This window comes from Cydia strobilella, chromosome Z (genome assembly GCF_947568885.1).
Source record: "Cydia strobilella chromosome Z, ilCydStro3.1, whole genome shotgun sequence".
NCBI classification, from domain to species: domain Eukaryota; kingdom Metazoa; phylum Arthropoda; class Insecta; order Lepidoptera; family Tortricidae; genus Cydia; species Cydia strobilella.
Window position 1 is genome coordinate 21062781 of NC_086068.1, and position 19308 is coordinate 21082088.

The 19308-nt window shown below is 37.4% G+C and overlaps 1 protein-coding gene across 1 annotated transcript; it reads left to right on the forward strand.

Moving 5' to 3' along the window:
* The first annotated feature begins 8839 nt into the window (after positions 1-8839).
* LOC134753906 (ubiquitin-conjugating enzyme E2 G2) lies at positions 8840-17327 on the forward strand. The gene is made up of 5 exons (XM_063689870.1): positions 8840-8999; positions 9257-9338; positions 10048-10166; positions 11098-11238; positions 12214-17327. The coding sequence occupies exons 1-5, from the start codon at positions 8957-8959 to the stop codon at positions 12333-12335; spliced, it is 507 nt and encodes a 168-aa protein (XP_063545940.1). The 5' UTR covers positions 8840-8956; the 3' UTR covers positions 12336-17327.
* Positions 17328-19308: the final 1981 nt, after the last annotated feature.

Below are 19308 nucleotides of genomic sequence, written 5' to 3' on the forward strand. Positions count from 1 at the left end.
CTAAATACCGTAACCACCTTCAAGTATTTAGGAAGCGTACTGGCAAACGACGGCACCATTGATGCCGATATCACAAACCGAATTGGCGCCGGATGGCAGAAGTGGAGAGACCTAACTGGAGTGCTGTGCGACACTAGAATGCCAGTACGGGTTAAAGGAAAAGTTTATAAAACAGCAGTGAGACCAGCTATAACGTATGGAGCGGAATGCTGGCCCTTGAAGAAACAACAAACCGACAAGCTTCACGTTGCTGAAATGAGAATGCTGAGATGGTCGTCAGGAGTTACACTTCTTGACAAGGTTCCTAACCGGTATATCCGTGGCAGCTTCAAAATAAGGCCTATAGATGAAAAGTTGGACGACTGCGCTGGTATGGTCATGTCATGAGGAGGCCTGCCGACCACATGACAAGAAAAGTGCTGGAACTTGAACCGAGGCCAGGGCATCGCGGGAGATCTTGAACTACATGGATATCCGTCATAAAGAAAGACCTCAAAAACTCTAACACGGACGCAGAGACGACCCAGAAAAGACCACTCTGGAGACTAAGGATTAGGAGAGCCGACCCCAAATAGAGATGGGCATAAGGCCTGAAGAAGAAGAAGAAGAGCGATAAAGAGGCAGATAGCGAAATTTCGGATTCGCGTTTCCCGGTAGGTTATCTGTAAACAAACCGCCTTGATGCATCAATGTCATATTTTTTATCTCTGAAAACTTGTCAAAAAACTGTTAAAGGTACAGTATGTATAAGTTACTCTATGGTTTACTAAAAGGGCTAGTGCTACACTCTGGTAGCAGAACATTGCAGTAATATCCCCTATTTTGGTGTAATTTTTTTTATTTTATTCATTTGATTATCTTTTGCTGACATTGTTTATTTCTTTTATTTTTTATTTTTTTGTGTTTATCAATGTATTAATGTCTTAGATATAGGTAACATATATATAATAGTCTCATGTAATCGTTTTGGTGTTAAACTGTAAGGTTATATTGAAATAAATAAATGAAATGAAACGAAATGAAATCAAGGCGGTTTGTTTACAGAGGATCTACCGCGAAACGCGAATCCAAAATTTTGCTATCTGGCTCTTTATCGCTCGAATATGCAAAAGTGACAAAGGGCCGGATTTAGGCCGTATTTAGACTTGTAAGTTTCTAACGTAAAATTTATGTAAGTAACTTACGACTGCGTTTACACCTAAAAATAAATTTACATTTAGTACACTTACAAAGGTTCTGTGTGATTTACTTACGTAAATTATAACAAGCCCATTTACACCACTAGGTACTAACCGAAATCAGAATTTAAATTTTAAATTTTACTTGTAGGTACAATATAAAGAAAAAAAGTACATTTTGAAAGGTTACACAAGCTGAGGGACTCCTGTCGTGATTACACTTCGAAGTTCTAGTTTTAGCTATGGGCTATATATTATCCTCTTAAGTTTTGCAGTTTTCTCACAATTTCCTCCGGAGTTGAATTAAGGTTTCAACAAATTGCATACAAATTTTTGAATGCTCCTAACTAAATACCTAATTAAAAATTAGAAATAAACGAAAGCTGTCGTAAATCAATTTTTTCTGAAATGTTAATGTCTAGAGAGGAAAATGGGGACTATGGTTATATAGAAAGACAGTTTCGGGGCGGTCGTCCACTGGATTCGTCTTAATGATTTATGAACTAAGTTTGTTTGATCCGATTTTTATAGCCTTAATTTTTGTAGTGTAAATGAAATATCATATTCAGGCAACTAAGGCCCATTGATACAAACTAACATACATACAATAAAAATCATATGATAATCAGAAATGATTCAAAAGAAATAATTAGCTTTTCCACCTCAGATGGCAACCAGACTCTTAGACTTATATTGACCGGGATATAGACCGTGATTACCTTTTGCATTAATATCGGGAGCTCACAAATAATACAAAAGGTAATCACGGTCTATATCCCGGTCAATATAAGTCTAGTAAAACTAACCGTGAATCATTCAAAACTCTAACCAGACTCTTGTTTGCTTAAACTAAGGCTTAAACGATTTCACAGCAAAGACCTACGTAAGTACTTATCGATCCAATTCGATAAGTCGAGAAATGCTTCCGTGAGCAACCTCAAGGCAGTTTACACTTATGATTTTTACAACTACCTTAACTAGGAAAAAATTATGATAAGCGACTTACGAGGATGTTTCCATTTGCAAATGCACCATAAGTTACTCGCGTAAGTTACTTACGTGAGTAAAACTTACAAGTGTAAATAAATAGTTCTCGAGATATGTGGGTCAAGCAAATCTTGTCAGTAGAAAATGGCGGCAAATTTGAAAAAATCACGGGTTAGCAACACTGTGTTCGAATAATTCCAAAATCGCGTGTCATCTGTGTCTTATCTGTGGAATGTGGATCGCCATCTTGTTTGTTTATATTCTGAATCGTCTCTATTTTATAAGAGAATTTCTGTTGTCACCATTAAATACCAATATATTAAATAAGATTGTGGAAATGTGCATGAACTTAAGGTGCCTACAATGTACAATAGTGCTCATTGATGGTAAACATTTCTAAAATTTGAGGTTATGATAATTACTGGAAGAACTTGGGAAGAACTGAACTTTTAAGATTGTGCTGTTTTTTAACCGACTTCAAGATTTCAAAGGAGGAGGTTCTCAATTAGGTTGTATGTTTTTTTTTTATGTTTGTTACTCCATAACTCCGTCATTTCTGGCCCGATTTTGAAAATTCTTTTTTTGATTGTAAATATATGCATACAGATTGGTCCCGTTTTTGTCGAAAAGCAGTTCTGATGATGGGATCCATGAGGACTCGAGGGAACTCCTCAAATGTTAAAGGCATACTACTACATATAGTGATTTTAGTATTTTCATCAACAAATTAAGCACTTACATTTAAAAAAGTGACTGATGAAGTGGAACTGCTGATGATGATCAGAACGGAACTCTTCAATGACGCATAGTTCACGTTTGGCGATTTGTCCTCTTCGTTATGTTTGTTAAGCAAGTTAGGTTTTCAAGAAACATTATTGTCAAGTTCGAGTTCTGATGATAGGATCCATGAGGAATCGAGGGAACTCCTCAAATGTGAAAGGCATACATATAGTGATTTTTGTATTTTTATCAACAAATCCAGCATTTCCATTTTAAAACGTGACATTTGATGAAGTGGAACTGCTGATGATGATCAGAATGGAACTTTTTAATGACGCATAGTTTACGTTTGGCGATTTGTCCTCTTTTTTATGTTTGTTAAGCAACTTAAGTTTTTAAGACATATTTTTGTCAAGCTCGAGTTCTGATGATGAGACCCACGAGGAACCGAGGGAACTCCTCAAATGTGAAAGGCATACATATAGTGATTTTTGTATTTTCATCAACAAATCCAGCATTTACATTTAAAAAAGTGACATTTGATGAAGTGGAACTGCTGATGATGATCAGAATGGAACTCTTCAATGACACATAGTTCACGTTTGGCGATTTGTTTTCTTCCTTATGGACCCAGACCTAAACTTGGACCTGGACTCGGACCCGGACCCGTACCCGGGTCTGAACATGGACCTTAACTCGGACCCGGACCCGGACCGAACTGACCCAAACTTGGACCCGGACAGCCGGACACGGACCCGGACTCGGATCCGGACCCAGACCCGGACCCGGAAATGCTACTAGAAAAGTGGGTATTTTTTTAACTGTGATTCTCACAGAACAGAACTGCTATAAGAAAAGTAGGTTAGGTTAGGCTAGAGCTGTGACCCTTACAGAAACGAAATGCTATTAGAAAAGTAGGTTAGGTTAGGTTAGAACTGCGACCCTTACAAAAAAGTGTTTTTTTTTTATATGTACCTATAATATACAACCATATAAAAAAATACACAGGTATGTGACATTCTTCAGGAAAAGTACAATTATTTACAATAACAAGTGGCATATTTATTATCTTCGAGCTCCTTCAGTTTCTGAACTGGCGTCCAAAACAGCCCCCTATGGCAGTGCTGATATTCTGTTTGCTCCCTATCTATGTTTTCTAAGTTTACTAAAACAAAATCATATCATAATGTAAATAGTCCATATATTTGATATTTATTAAGTCCTGTAATCGTGAGAGGAATAGTTACAGTGATACCCTACCAGTGACTGCTCAGTGGTTTATACAAATACAAAATTCTTTATTTAATAAATTAGTTTTACAAAATGATCTAAGAGCTCGTTCCCACTATGTCGGATGTCGGCCCCGACTTTTAATCGGGTGTCGGCGCCTCTGTTCACACTAGTCGGCTGTCGGGACGATTTTTAATTGGATGTCGGTGCCTCTGTTCACACTAGTCGGCTGTCGGCCACGACCGCAGCTGGTGCCATTTGAGGTTCTCATTTGACGCGCGGGAGGCACAGGGGGTGCGGCGCGGGCGGGGTCGGTCCGACATCCGACATCATGTGAACAGCGCCGCCGACACGATTTTTTTCCGGACGGAGGGCTGACAAAACGCACGATAATTTATGTCGGATCCGACACATAATCGTTGTCGTTCGTGTGTAAACAGCTTCATATAAAATGTTCTGCCGCTACGACACCCGATTAAAAATCGGACCGACATCCGACATAGTGGAAACGAGCTCTAAGGGGATGGAACCGCCCAGTAAGGTAAAATATTAAAATCCAGTAGGATATGTACCAGCGGAAGCAATGATTTGTTTCACATTCTTTTTTCCAACATAATCCGTTTCTAAATATTTTTTGATCTTGTCAAACTTGTTAATCACCTATTGATTAACAATATTATTATCGTTTTTACTCCATAATAATAACCATTTCAAAATGTTTCAATAAAGTATAAACCGCGATCGGCAATTTAAGTTGACGTACGAAGAGCGCGCTCAGCAGGAAAAAAATAGTACATTTCGATGCTAGTGCGGAAAGTATGTCATTATTCCACGAGAACCGAGATATCCTGCCACGAGCCGTAGGCGAGTGGCAAGACTCGGGACGAGTGAAGAATGACATTTCCGCACGTGTATCGAACGACGTTTTTTAATACAGTTGCGAAAAAATAAGAAAAGCAGCAAAAGCAAGCAAGGAATGGAATTCGAAACTTTTATATTATTCATTCTGTGCCATCATTGACATTATGAAGAGGTGTTTTTCTAGCTTTTATTCGACTAGAATAGATATTGTTATTATTATTGAACCAACTTCAATGAAAGTTTTTTTTTCAAATGCATGTTCTATAAGACAGAAACAATTGTAAATATTAAATCATTGTACTATTATTACCTAAATATCGTTATTCATGATTATTTGTGTATCGTATATTTATAAAAACAATATCGAATGTTGCCTTTGGAAACTTAAATCATTCTTGCAGTAAGAAAATACGCCTCTTCTTTGACAGGCGTTCCGTTCCCTTCGGAGAACTTATTAAGAACGGTTTTTCAACATTAAAAAATAAACGTGTTATAATACTTTTAATGATGAAGAGGTAAGTAATAAAATATGAAATATGCATATTTTTTTTTTGTATTCTTACATTAACAGTAGGTTTTTAATGTTGATTACGACGTTTAAAAGAAACTAATATTAACACTCATCAATAAGTAGTCATGAATTGGAACAAGTAAAAATTAAAAAAAATTGGAAGTAAGTAAGTAAAAAGCATGTAAAAAGCACTAGTTCGCGAAAACCAACTTTCCGCACGCTAAACAGCCACGAAAAGTAGCACTTTTGAGCAACTGTATTAAAAAAACATTTTTTGGTTCGATGTACATTGCTGCTTTTCTTAGCGCAATACTGCATGAATCTCAGAATAATGACTAAAGCATAGAAGTCGGGCAAAACTGCTTCGCAAATATGTATATCCGTACTTTACTTCCTTACGAATTAGATAATGTGCCGAAAAGAGATGCATATATGCTTGTTATTTCTCATTTACGTACGGTGTCATAAGTTTGATAATTTGCTAGGGATGTAACTGTGTCGACTTTTTATATCGATAAATTATGCATAAGTTTATGTGCCGTATAATAGAATAATCACGAAATTGGCAAATTGATAATAGTCTGGCTAATGAAAGTTGAACCTGAAAAAACGCGGCAATTTCAAGAAATCTGTAGCAGGCGGCTCGTTGAAATGAAATTAAATGAAATGCGTGGAATACAAGGATTGCATAACTTTTATACTTTTTATAATTTTCATATTCTAAAATCATTAAAAAGTATAAAAATTATGCAATCCTTGGAATCAAAGAGCCGCCTGATATGAGGATTAATGCATGTACCTAATATAGCTTTTATCTCATTTGCAGTCTACCACTCAGAACCGTCTAACTATACCTCTCGTTTTTTTATCATTTGAAAGAAGGCGAGCGATCTTAACGTGTCGTTTTATCGAAAAACACTTTGAAAATAAGTCACAACAAATATAATATACGATCATTTACATACTTTTGGTTTCATAAGTAAAATATTGCTATATTTATAAAAAAACTTGTCAATAAAAAGACACGTGGAAATGGTTTACCGTTTTTTCTAATGCTAAAAGACTTTTTAGAGTTTCTAGTCAAGTACAGTCAGCTGCAGAGAAAAGGCACCCCCCTTGCATACAAAGTTCTGTAAATTAGTATGGACGTGGGGTACCTTTTCTCTGCAGCTGACTGTACCAAATAGGAAATGAAAAAAAAAAAACGTTCGTGTAATATATATTTTTTTATTTAATAATAGGGAATATTACGCGAAACTCGGCGTAGGTGGCGCCACTATCACAATCTGAGGGTCTATCGCGAAACAAGAAAATCGAACTTTCGTTATCTAACATCTCTGTCACTCTTGCGTATTCGAGCGATAAAGAGGCAGCTAGATAACGAAATTTCGGATTCGAGTTTTCCGGTAGGTCCCCTGAAAACTTGTCATAAACCTGTTAAAGGTACAGTATGAATAAGTTACTCTACGGTGCACTAAAAAAGCTAGTGCTACACTTTGGTGGCAGAACATTGTAGTAATATCCTCTATTCCTCGTCCTTGGAAATCTGAAATAAAAAGTTGAGTTTTGTGAGATAACAATATTAATAAAAGGAACATTCATCAATGATCATTAATGTCTTTTTATTAGGGTCCCGTACCCAAAGGGTAAAAACGGGACCCTATTACTAAGATTTCGCTGTCCGTCTGTCTGTCACCAGGCTGTATCTCATGAACCGTGATAGCTAGACAGTTGAAATTTTCACAGATGATGTGTTCTGTTGCCGCTATAACAACAAATACTAAAAAGTACGGTCCACTTGGTGCGCACGTCCGACCCGCACTTGACCGGTTTTTAGTATTAAACTATAGTCTGGTAAACACAATCTGTCAGTAAGTAAGAACAAAGAAAACTATAGGTACAGTCGAAGGCAAAAATATCGATCCAGACAAATGGCTTAAAAATATGTGAACACGATTTTATTGTCTGAGCGTACACATATTGTTGAGACTTTGGGAATGTATATATATTTATGCCCTTGACTGTACCCATCAACACATACACAGACAGTCCTGGGCCAAACTATAAGAAAGCTGTAAATGTCGATAGGTTATTGATCTGAGGTCGATACATCACTATGCCAAAAATATAACCTTTCATACTTAGCAGAAAAGTTCGAAAATATATGCAAAAATCTATATAGACTTGAATGCAAGTAATAATTACATAAACAACATCGATTTCTATGTTTAGGGTCAGGTCCTATAAATTAATTTCTTCAAATTGAACAAAACTCACCGATTAAAGGTTATCGGTTCGTGCGTATTTTATTTTCTTCCTGTATGCGATTTACAGCCCTCGATCACACAAGACATTATCTCAAAGGGAACTTCAAACCATTACAAATAAAAACTCAGCACGTTTTCCAACAATCTTTCAGGAATAGCAACAATATAATTAAAATAAACCAAGATGACCGCTGAAACATCCCGAAATATTTCAACTAAAATAATATGACTATGTCTAGTTGTTACAGTTGACACCTACCTGTGAAATAACGAACATATATTTTATTTGGCTGGATTATATTATAGAACCACATAGGACCATTTGACATTTTCCTCAGTTCATCTTATGACAATACTGAAAAAAACGAAAGAACTTGCGGATTGTTGTCTCACTCACTCATAGACAAAAAGTAATAACGTGTTGTGAATACGATATCTTTTACCAAGCTTTTATTTTTGCCCGGCTTCTTTGCTTTAGTCATTATTCTGAGGCATGAATACTTTGAGTGTTGCCCTACTTTAGTTTGCTTTACATTGCTACTGACAAGATTTGCTTGACCAACTATATTTAGCGATGTGACAGACAGACGGACGGACGGACGCACGGACGGACAGAGTCGCACCATAAGGGTTCCTTTTGTACCTTTTCGGTACAGAACCCTAAAAGCGGCAAACATAAAAATATTAGGCGTGAAGGGTAATCATCCCATAAAAATTTTGAATTTCGTGCCTATTTCTACTGACAAAGTTTCTACTGACCGGCATCGCCATAATATTTTTTTTTGCCATTCGAGCGATAGAGACAAAATTTCGATTTTGCCCTGTTGTAGCCGAAGCACTAATAAATAAAAAAAGAAACTTTTAATGACGTTATAGTGATCGTTCAAAACGTAAGATATATGTGCATAATAGACCGTTATTGTAAAATTAATAGATAGTAATTATATTGTTTTTCCTTTAATTTTCAACAATAACCAACATCAAAATTGTGAATGTAAAATTTATGTCAAACATCTGAATCGACCTACCGAATCGTGTTTCAAAACGTCTCACGGACGTCGGACGGACGTATACTAATTTCTTGACGATACGACAACTACACATCTCGATTTGATTTGGTCTATATTTTAAATAAAAAACAGTGGATCGATACTTGATTTCATGTTTTTAAAAACAATTTGAAGCTGCATTAAAATCTTATAATGGCTGGGTCAGCATTGCGACGGCTTATGGCCGAATATAAACGTAAGTGGAATATTTACGTTGAGCTAGTGCTTACGTATTATGTTTTTGTTATATATAATTCTTCATCAAGTAATAAATCTTTTTTATGTATTAGTAGGTAACAAGTAGAATTCTCTTATCTGATCTAATTTTAACGAAGTTTTTTTTTTGTATACAGTGCAAATGCCTAAAATGTTTTTTTTTTGGCTAATCGTAGGTTAGAATTAGGTGTTTCGGATTACTGATTGTAGAATGACATAATTACATCTAACTTCCAGAGCTTACAGTTAATCCACCAGAGGGAATCATTGCCGGGCCGATCAACGAAGAAAATTTCTTCGAATGGGAAGCTCTAATCACGTAAGTAATTTATTTAATCGGTACTTACTTCTAGTCCATTCTATTACCTCTTAGATAACAAAAAGTGCTATTTTTGATATCGTATGATATCTCACTTGCTCTAATATAGTGGCACAGTCTATAAAACAACACAGTCATTCATCGAAGCCGTCTAGACAGGGCAATCGTGCGAGGGGCTCGCGCACCCGAGCTGCATACATCGCCCTCGGTACTTCTTACAGGGCAAGCGTGTCATATTTAGTGTCACATATTATTTTGAGCAGGTGTGTAAAAGTCTGTGACAACCCTACTGTGTTATTGCGCGGTGTCGGCATTAACGCAAACATCAAAGGCGTCGGTCCAGTTACTTTTTACACTGTGATAGTGGGTTACACAAACAAAAAGTAGGTATATTATAAGCTTTAGAGTTTTAATGCTCTTCATTTATTGTTTGACAAAACAATTATTGATATTTAATTATTATGATTGACTAACTTTAACTCATTTAGTGTGGTAGTTTTATATTTATTGCCTGGAGCATTACACCAAATTATTACTGATTACCCTTTATAACCCAATATACCTCTAATATAATACTACATAATCTCACACAGAGACACACTTTTTAAGAACAGCTATTAGGCATTTTCAGAAGTATTAACTAAAACAGCTTTTGTAAGTGACACTATGTATATTTGTGTCACTAAACTACAGATTTTTGTGATTACAGTGGGCCAGAAGGGACATGTTTTGAAGGTGGCATATTCCCGGCAAAGTTAGTATTCCCTCCAGACTACCCGCTGAGCCCTCCCAAGATGCAGTTCACTTGCGAAATGTTTCATCCAAACAGTAAGTGCCAAATTCATGCATTAAACATATATGCCTAATACCTTATATTAATATGTATCTCTAGAACTAGTTTTTAGTCTAAACTCCTTGTGGTTACAGGCTGTCTCTCCTACTAATTTTAATCAGTAGAAGCAAGTTTTATCCAGCGGGTCAAACAACCTAACTATCATATATGAGTTAATCTAAATTATTATACTTTTGTTTTAGTAAGATTGTGAAGTAAACTAAATCAGCTTAAATTATAACACTTATAACTGGTAAATGTGTTTACTCCCAATGGCAATTATATTGCCAAATTACTAAAACGAAACTGCAGTTGGTATAAAAACATGAATAAATTAAAATTTTACACAGGTAAACAAAGTATAGATAGAGGTAGGAATTCTAAATTTTAAGAGTTGCTAAGATGTTCATGTCTGGACATAACACGTTGTTGTCTATGTGGCCGCTTCCAGTGTAATACTCGGACATGGTTTTACCTTCCCTCTATGAAATGGGTAATGTTTTTGGCTTAGGTAAATATGTTTATTTACCTAAGCCAAAAACATAACATTTATAAAAGGATTGTGTTTTTACTATGGTGAATGGTTGAATTTGATAAAACATCTGTCACATTCTGGAAATAGTATACAAATAGAGATTCTTATATGGTCAAAAGCAGATTGATTTGGTACCAGTCAATACCTATTGGTTGGTAGTCAATGTATAGTGGTTTATAGTGACAATGATTAAATTAAATTAAATTAAATAATTATTTATTTCAGAAATTTAATTTCCATAATATATTAGTAACTTATTCTATTAACTCTTAACCTATGTTAGTGACAATATCTATGTATGTGTAATCTAATTTTGATTGTCACTATATGTTGCTGAGAGCATCATATCTTATTAGTTGTATGATAGTCAATGTTATGTTCCCACGTTACAGTATATGCTGATGGGCGTGTCTGCATATCCATTCTCCATGCGCCCGGAGATGATCCCATGGGGTATGAGAGCAGCGCTGAGAGGTGGTCGCCAGTTCAAAGTGTTGAAAAAATACTGTTGTCAGTAGTCAGTATGCTAGCCGGTAAGTTGAACTGGATTCTATGTTGAAATTACCTACAAGTTTAATGAAAACACGGGTTATCCTCACTAGTGACCACCAAGTTGTTACCAGTGGTACCATCTGAGATTTAATTTCTCACCTTTTACCACTGAGAACAACTGAGAAAAAAAAGCCCACTAGTTACCACCAAAGCAAGAAATTTTATTTAGGTAAATATATTGAGCCTAGAATTGTTGCCAGACATCCTTTAAAATTTCGAGTTCACTTTATGCAACGATTTAAAAAACCCTTATGTACTAGTTCATACAAAATAAAGCGATTTTGTACTGGAAAACGATTTATGGATTTTTTACGCTTGCCATTTGGTAAATAGGCAATGTACACGAATATTCTTGACATCATTTTGAAGCTCGATATGTCTGTTAAATTAAAAAAGTAAACTGCACAAAACACTGTTACCCGAATGCGACTTAGCGGTATAATTCTGAAAGACGAATTTCGTGCCTTTTTCTACTGACAAAGTTGTTTGATATACTATAATAAGTTTATTATTGATACAATTTCTTGCTGCCAAACTACCAATTACAAATATTAGACTTTAATATTAAATTAATGTAACTGTTGTTGATGTTTTTAATTTCTAGTTTTGCCATTCACATAAAAACAATCTCGTCTAAAGTTGAATGTGACAAAACATGCGGCGAGAAACCCGGTGACCCGGCACGCGGGCGTCGGGGCGCTCCCGCGTGCCCACTGCCCAGTCCGTGTTGTAAAATCTACTCGACAAATTTAAAAAGGCTCCGTTTCCATGCATATTATTATTAACCTTCTTAACTTAGTCGGATAATATAATAAAAAAAGCACGAGTGTTATACTGAAAAATCACGCGTGTTTAATATCTAGGATTATGAGCTAAAAATCGGTGGAATAAAAACGTCGTTTTGAGCAAGTGTGTTTAAAAGATTTTTTAGATAATCGCCATGCTATAATTTCCAGAACCTAACGACGAGAGTGGAGCAAATGTTGACGCAGCAAAAATGTGGAGGGAGGACCGAGAACAATTTAACAAGATTGCTGAAAGATTAGTCAAAAACACGCTAGGAATACCAACACAATAAAACTCATGTGCTAAAGTTACTGACTGAGCTTTAATACATTTGGTGGCTTGTAAACTAGTGTGAAAATATATTTTCTGCATAATCTTTCTACACATGGAGAAAATAAAATATATATAGGTACTTACTCAAAGTTATCTAAAGTATGGCAAACAATTAAAATATTTTACTTCTTGTATGTAGTATGTAGTTGTAGTTAGGGATGTTTACAGTATATAAATGTGTAATGTTGACACAACACTTGAGATAAAGATTTGTGTTAATATCAATGTAATTAAATGAATGATGAACGATATTATATTTGCACAAAGCTTAAACTTACTGCAGAATAATTTTATTGTGTGATAACTACTATAATATATATATGGACATGTAATTATGATTTTTATAAAATTGATTTATTTTTGTAATGTAGACTGTAGTGCCAAGCACAGAGCGAATTTTATGACTTATTCATGTTACATATATGTATAGACTATAGATATTTGATTTACAACTTGCAATGACGTAAACATTTCGCCAACTGCAAAATTATCATTGTGGACGTAGTACGCAGTGTGATACAAACTAGTTAATGATGGATTGGGATTGGTTATAACATTTAGGTGTCGGCCAATGAATCAGGGGCTTGTAGGGCATCGTCAAAAGCATCGTCAATGAACGATGTCAGTTAGTAAATATGTGGTGATAAATATTGGTAAATTAGCGAAGAAATATATTTTTGACGTGACAGCATAGCGAATTAATATTTGCAGTGTTTTTGTAAATATGTAATAATCATGTACCTTTTAAAATGTCTATCTGTCTAAATGTAAAAGTACCTACATATATCAACTGAAAGAAATCAATAGACCTAACGTATGATATTACCAAAGTGAAATAAGTAAGCTTAGTGTGCTCACTCCATGCATTAGTTTCCTTAATTAATAATTAATAATAAGTTGAGTGGGAGGTATGGGAAAATGTATTATTAAACTCGCTTAAAACTTACATAATACTTATTAAGCTTAAATTGTATTCCTAATAAATTTTCGCAAATCTCGTTTAAAACTTATCATAAATGAGTTTATATCTATGTATAGACTGAGCACTCTAAGCATACTTATTGCTCTCTGGACATTACGTAAAATTAATAAACGAAATTTATGGTATAGGCCAATCAAAAACAGCGTTTTAAGGAATTAATTCCCAGCAAGCTGGAAATCGTTTTAACCTTCATTTGGTCCTAAATGTGTGTAATCCGAGATTGCGCAATCCCAGAAGGTGTGAGCCTTGTTGTGAGCCAAATTTGGGAGCCTTAGGACAATATTTTTCCCTTGGTTTGCCAAACCACTCGATGTATATGAAACCCACCATCAATTACAATGGCACTGCCGGCAAGCTTTATTGGTGTCTCAGACGGGAACACCCAATAATTCCGAAATATGTTTTTCCCAATTTCATAAGCACGATTTTCATAATCCCGATTTTTTATTAGTCCGAAATATCAAAATTACGATTTTTAAATTCACTAATGTGTTATTTCCGAAAATTTAAAATCCGATTGTCATTTTACCGAAAGCTTAAAGTTCCGATTTAACACTTTTCCGAAAAAATGTTTTTCCAAATTCTTAAATTCCGAAAAACCATTGTCCGATCGGAAATAAGATAATTCGGAATTCAGAAATTCGGTCTTTTGTAAGGTCGGAAATATGAAATTCTTGATATTCAAATGAAGACACGTTTCGTTTGAGAAATTCGGTCTTTTGTAAGGTCGGAAAAATGAAATTCGTGATATTCAAATGAAGACTCACGTTTTAGTTATTATTACGGGTGCCTGTCGTGCCTCATCACGTTAAATTCGGCATAAAATATTTTTGGCATAAATAAATTCGGATTCGGCGATTCGACCTCCAAGAAAACGAACTGTTGCCAGATAAGTGTGTTAGGTTAGGTTATAACTGCCATAGTCGTGCATTAGGGAGGCGCTGAAACACCATAAAGTGCCTCCCTATTTGTGTCAAATAGTCGGGGCCTACCTTTCGGAGCGGTATGTGGAGTATCCGGTCCGGGGCGGCGGGCTGACAAGGTGGGAGACATTGTGCGGTGTTCCACAGGGCTCGGTCTTAGGGCCGCTCCTGTGGAACATTGGATACGACTGGGTGCTGCGGGGGGAGCTCCTCCCTGGGTCAAGTGTGACTTGCTACGCAGACGACACGCTAGTCACCTCCCGGGGGACCTCGTACCGGGAAGCAGCACGCCTCGCCACCGTGACGGTAGCACAGGTGGTGAGACGCATAACGATGCTGGGTCTGGAGGTGGCGCTGCACAAGTCCGAGGCGCTCTGCTTCCACGCTGCCCGGAAGGCCCCACCTGCAGGATCCAGCATCGTCGTTGGTGGCACTCGAATCGAGGTAGAGTCCAACATGAAATATCTGGGACTTGTCCTCGACTCCCGCTGGAGCTTCCGCAAGCACTTTGCCCGCCTGACCCCCCGACTAATGGCAGCATCGGCCGCACTGAAGAGGCTGATGCCCAACATCGGGGGGCCGGAGGTTGCGAGCCGCCGTCTGTACATGGGGGTGGTGCGATCGATGGCCCTGTACGGGGCGCCGATCTGGGCGGTGACTGGTGGCCCGAAATGTCGCCCTGCTGAGGAAGGCTCAGAGGGCGAAGGCCATCAGCGTCGTACGCGGGTACCGCACCACCTCATATGATGCGGCGTGCCTATCAGCGGGAACGCCTCCTTGGGATCTGGAGGCGGAGGCCCAAGCGGCCCTGTACGAGTGGCGCAGGGACCTCCGGCTCCAGGAGTACCATCCTGCGCCCAGGGAAGTAGAGGCGCAGAGGCTCCTCGTCCGGCAGTCCATCGTCCTCCAATGGGAGGAAGAACTAGCTGGGCGCGAGGGAGGACACAGGACTGTCGAGGCGGTCCGGCCGGTCCTACAAGACTGGCTGGAGAGAGAGCGGGGCTCGCTAACCTTCCGGTTGGTGCAGGTACTCACGGGTCATGGCTGCTTCGGGAGCTACCTGCACCGGTTCGCAAGACGGGAGGTGACGGCCGAGTGTCACCAGTGCAGCTGCGGCGAGAACACGGCGCAGCATACCCTGGAGGAATGCCCAGCCTGGGCGGGGCAGCGCCGTGACCTCATGGCAGTGGTGGGGGACGACCTCTCCTTGCCGGCCGTAGTTAAGGCTATGGTCGCCGACGAGAGGTCGTGGAAAGCGGTCCTCTCCTTCTGCGAGGATGTAATGTCGCAGAAGGAGGCAGCGGAGAGGGAACGGGAGGCCGACCCAGCCTCGCACCCGATCCGCCGCAAGCGCGCAGGGGCTCGGAGGAGGGCGTATGCCCATCTCCTCCCCCCCACCTAGCGAGGTCTGGCGCCGCTGCCCATTACATAGGCCTCGCAGAGAAGGCGCGCGTGGTGTGCCCACGCGCCTTCTGAGGAGGCAGGGCTAGAAGTTACTCCCTAGCCCAAAGCATTTTTCCAACGAAAAAAAAAAAAAAAAAGAACTGCGGCCCCGAAATAAACGAACTCTTGCCAAAAGTGGGTTAGGTTAGATTGGAACTGTGACCCCCAAGTAAACGAACTGTTGCCAGAAGTGGGTTAGATTAGGTTTGAACTGCGACCCCCAAGAAAACGAATTGTTGCCAGAAAAGTAGATTAGGTTAGATTAGAATTGCGACCCTCAAGAAAACGAACTTTAACAATATATTCGGAATATCGTTATCCGGAAATTTAAAAATTGGGATATTTAAAATAGGAATAACGTCAATTCGAAATTATAAAATTCGGAATAATGGCAATTCGGAATTCGTGATTTCAAAAATCGTAAATGTAAAATTCGGCGTTTTTCACTGTCGGAATTGTTATAATCGGAATTATGTGGTTCGGAATTTAAAATTTCGGAATAATGGCAACTCGGAATTCGTGATTTCAAAAATCGTAATTGTCAAATTCGGTGTTTGTCACCATCGGAATTGTTATAATCGGAATTATGTGGTTCGGAATTTACAAAATTCGGCTTTTCGGAAATATAAATCTTCGTTATTTCACGACAGTCGGAATTTTGATAGGTCGAGCATTTAAAAATCGGAATAATAAAATTCGGTATTCTGAAATTCGGCATAACGTTTTTCGGAATTATGTAGTGTACCCGTCTCAGACATGAAAGGGCGTTTTTGGATTTTTAACATGATTATACCAAAAATAAAGAAATTCAAAATAGTGGCCAATTTTTACAACTTTGACTTCGAATTCATATTAAGGTATCTTTCGGTTCCTCAGATATCAATTTTTATCATGATTAAAACAAATTTTCCGTCGAACCTACCGTTTTCGATCTAGAAGCCAAAAGCTGAAAAAGAGCAAAAATTTGTGCACCTTAAATTCCGCCAACTAGGATTACACGCATTTAAGAACAAATGCAGGTATTAAAACGATTTTCAGCTTGATGGGAATAAATTTTTCGAAAAAATCTAATTTGATTGGCTTAGTCTAGTTTTTAAGAAGCCGTCGTTGAATATGACAGCTCGAACTGGTAGTCCAGTCGAGTTGCGAATAAATAAAATGTTAGCCAATAAATGGAGTATATTGAATACAAATTATTGTCAATCGATAATTTCAATTTAGTTCATATTTCATAAATTTAAATATTTTGTTATTAATTATAATACCTCCTATATAATACATACTGAAGTTCGATTAGAACATATTCATCTACTAAATAAAAAGGTTTCAATGAAAAAAAAAAAGCTTTATTAATGCTATAAACAACAAACGTTCTACTCAATCGAAAATTAAATTAAAATTAATTTGAAACCTCAGAATGATACTGTAAAGCACAAATAAAATGTCTGTATAGACTTTGAAAGAGTGTTTTAATTATAACATTACTTATTCACAATGTGATTAGTTAAGACTATTCCTTTACGGGTTGTATATCTATTAATGGTAAGGTGTATTCCGAAATTCCGAAAATGGAGTCGAAAATGAGTAAATGGGTTTTTTATTATATTTATTGTTTTACAGGACCTTTATACTGTTGTACATATCAAAGTATTGTACAGATGGCGCCAGCATAGGTTTTCCTGCCAATCCCTAGAATTGTGTCAAATTGTTGTTTTATTTATTTATTATATGGCCTGGATGTTAGTCATTTAAGCCAAATCTCATAGAATCAAACTAGACAGGTAAATCCTATTCTGGCGCCATCTATGCAATCCTTTGACAGTTGCCTTCCCCATTATGGGTGATTTTCAGCATTAGGTACCTGACATTCGGAATTACTCGAATACTTACATCTTATATATGTTTCTTTTTTACAAACCTGTGTTAGCGTTATTACACAATTGAAACAGAACAAAGGTAGAAATCTCTAGAACAGTCCTGAAATTTGGTATGTATGTTCATAAAAAAGCTCCTGTTTTCATATCCGAAATCCACACCATCTGAAGTACGGGGACCTCGAGGAACCGCCGCAATCTTGGGAAATGTGTGACCTTATGGAAATTCGCCTTTTACTCTGAATTTACGCCGCACTCTGCGGCGGTTCCAAGAGGTCCCCAAACGCCAGATAGTCTGAACATAAAAACAGGACCTGTTACTAATATACTTACATAACAAATATCAGGACTGTTCTAGAAATTTCGACCTTTGTCCTATTTCGATTGTGCTAATTATTACCTCGTTGCTCACGGGACAGCAAGAATAGTTGATTCTCCCTAATATTATCTGTTTATGAACTGTGTTACGTCTGTAAGTAATTACATGCCGTAGAATGTTACAACTTTGCCTTTTCAACATAGCTTTGCCCACCGCATCACATTTCAGTAGAAGCGAAATATCATAAAACTAGTAACAGATACACCTCCCTTTCAATTTGTGGTTTATAGCTAATCATATTGCTGGTAACACTGGCCTATTAGTTGACGTGTGCCTAACTTCAGTCACGCGTGAGCCGGCTTCAAGTGAGGACGTGTTTTTTGGCGGGCAAAAAAAGTTATAAAAACTTCGGTGGGATATCGGCCCAGAAGAGTCCTACAGGGATGTAGTTTTAACTGTAAATAGTATGCAGCTTAGAAACGATGTAGACGAAGTTTCAACACGTTATATGCATTACTTTTGTAATTATGATCGTGGGCAATCTCATGATCGTATTTACGTATCACTTTTCACAACATTGCCCAGCACATTTTTACCGTTAGGGTTGTCACTAGTAGGTATGTTATTATTGACTTGCGAGGAGGCCTTTACCGTGCAACGTTGTTTAAAGTTATTTTGCTAATTTTAAGAGGAAATATAAGCAACAACCGCTTTATTTATATTACTTTATACTTCCTTTGCAGTTTAAAAAAGTTTCTTGTTAGTTATCTGTAGTTACCTACTTTTAATGCTTAGTAAAAATGGCAGTGCTTTTGAATAATTAATATTTTTGTTAATTTATATATTTTTGTATACTTCCTTTGCAGTTAAAAACATTTTATGTTGATTTTTGATTGTTTCTTTATAATTTGGGTAAAAGTGAAAATTGACAACCCTAGCATATTTAGGATTTTGTATGAACAATCGCAATTTTTTTTATGACTGCCCACATAAGTTTATTGGAGGTGAATTACTGAACTTAGTGACTTAATACCTATACGACAAAACTATGCAATGTTTATTCTGGATTATAGACTTTGATTCATGACCATAAAGTTGATAATCGTGGAGTTAAGAGACTGTAAGCAAAAGTGGGCAATCTTGAAATTGTTTCATTTTTTGGCCCCCCTGTTTAAGACCCATTTTCTACAGTACAGAAACTTATTTCGACTATGGTTTGCTCACTCACACAAAGAAGAGTATGTCAATATGTTATACAGATAAGTAATGCAATATGGACCAACAAACTTGAAAAAAAAAGTAAAAGACTGCAAAAAGCGGGTAAAGTTGTACAGTTTTACGGTGTTTAAAATATTGCACGGCCTTTGTAACTTGGTGAAATAGTTTTGGTG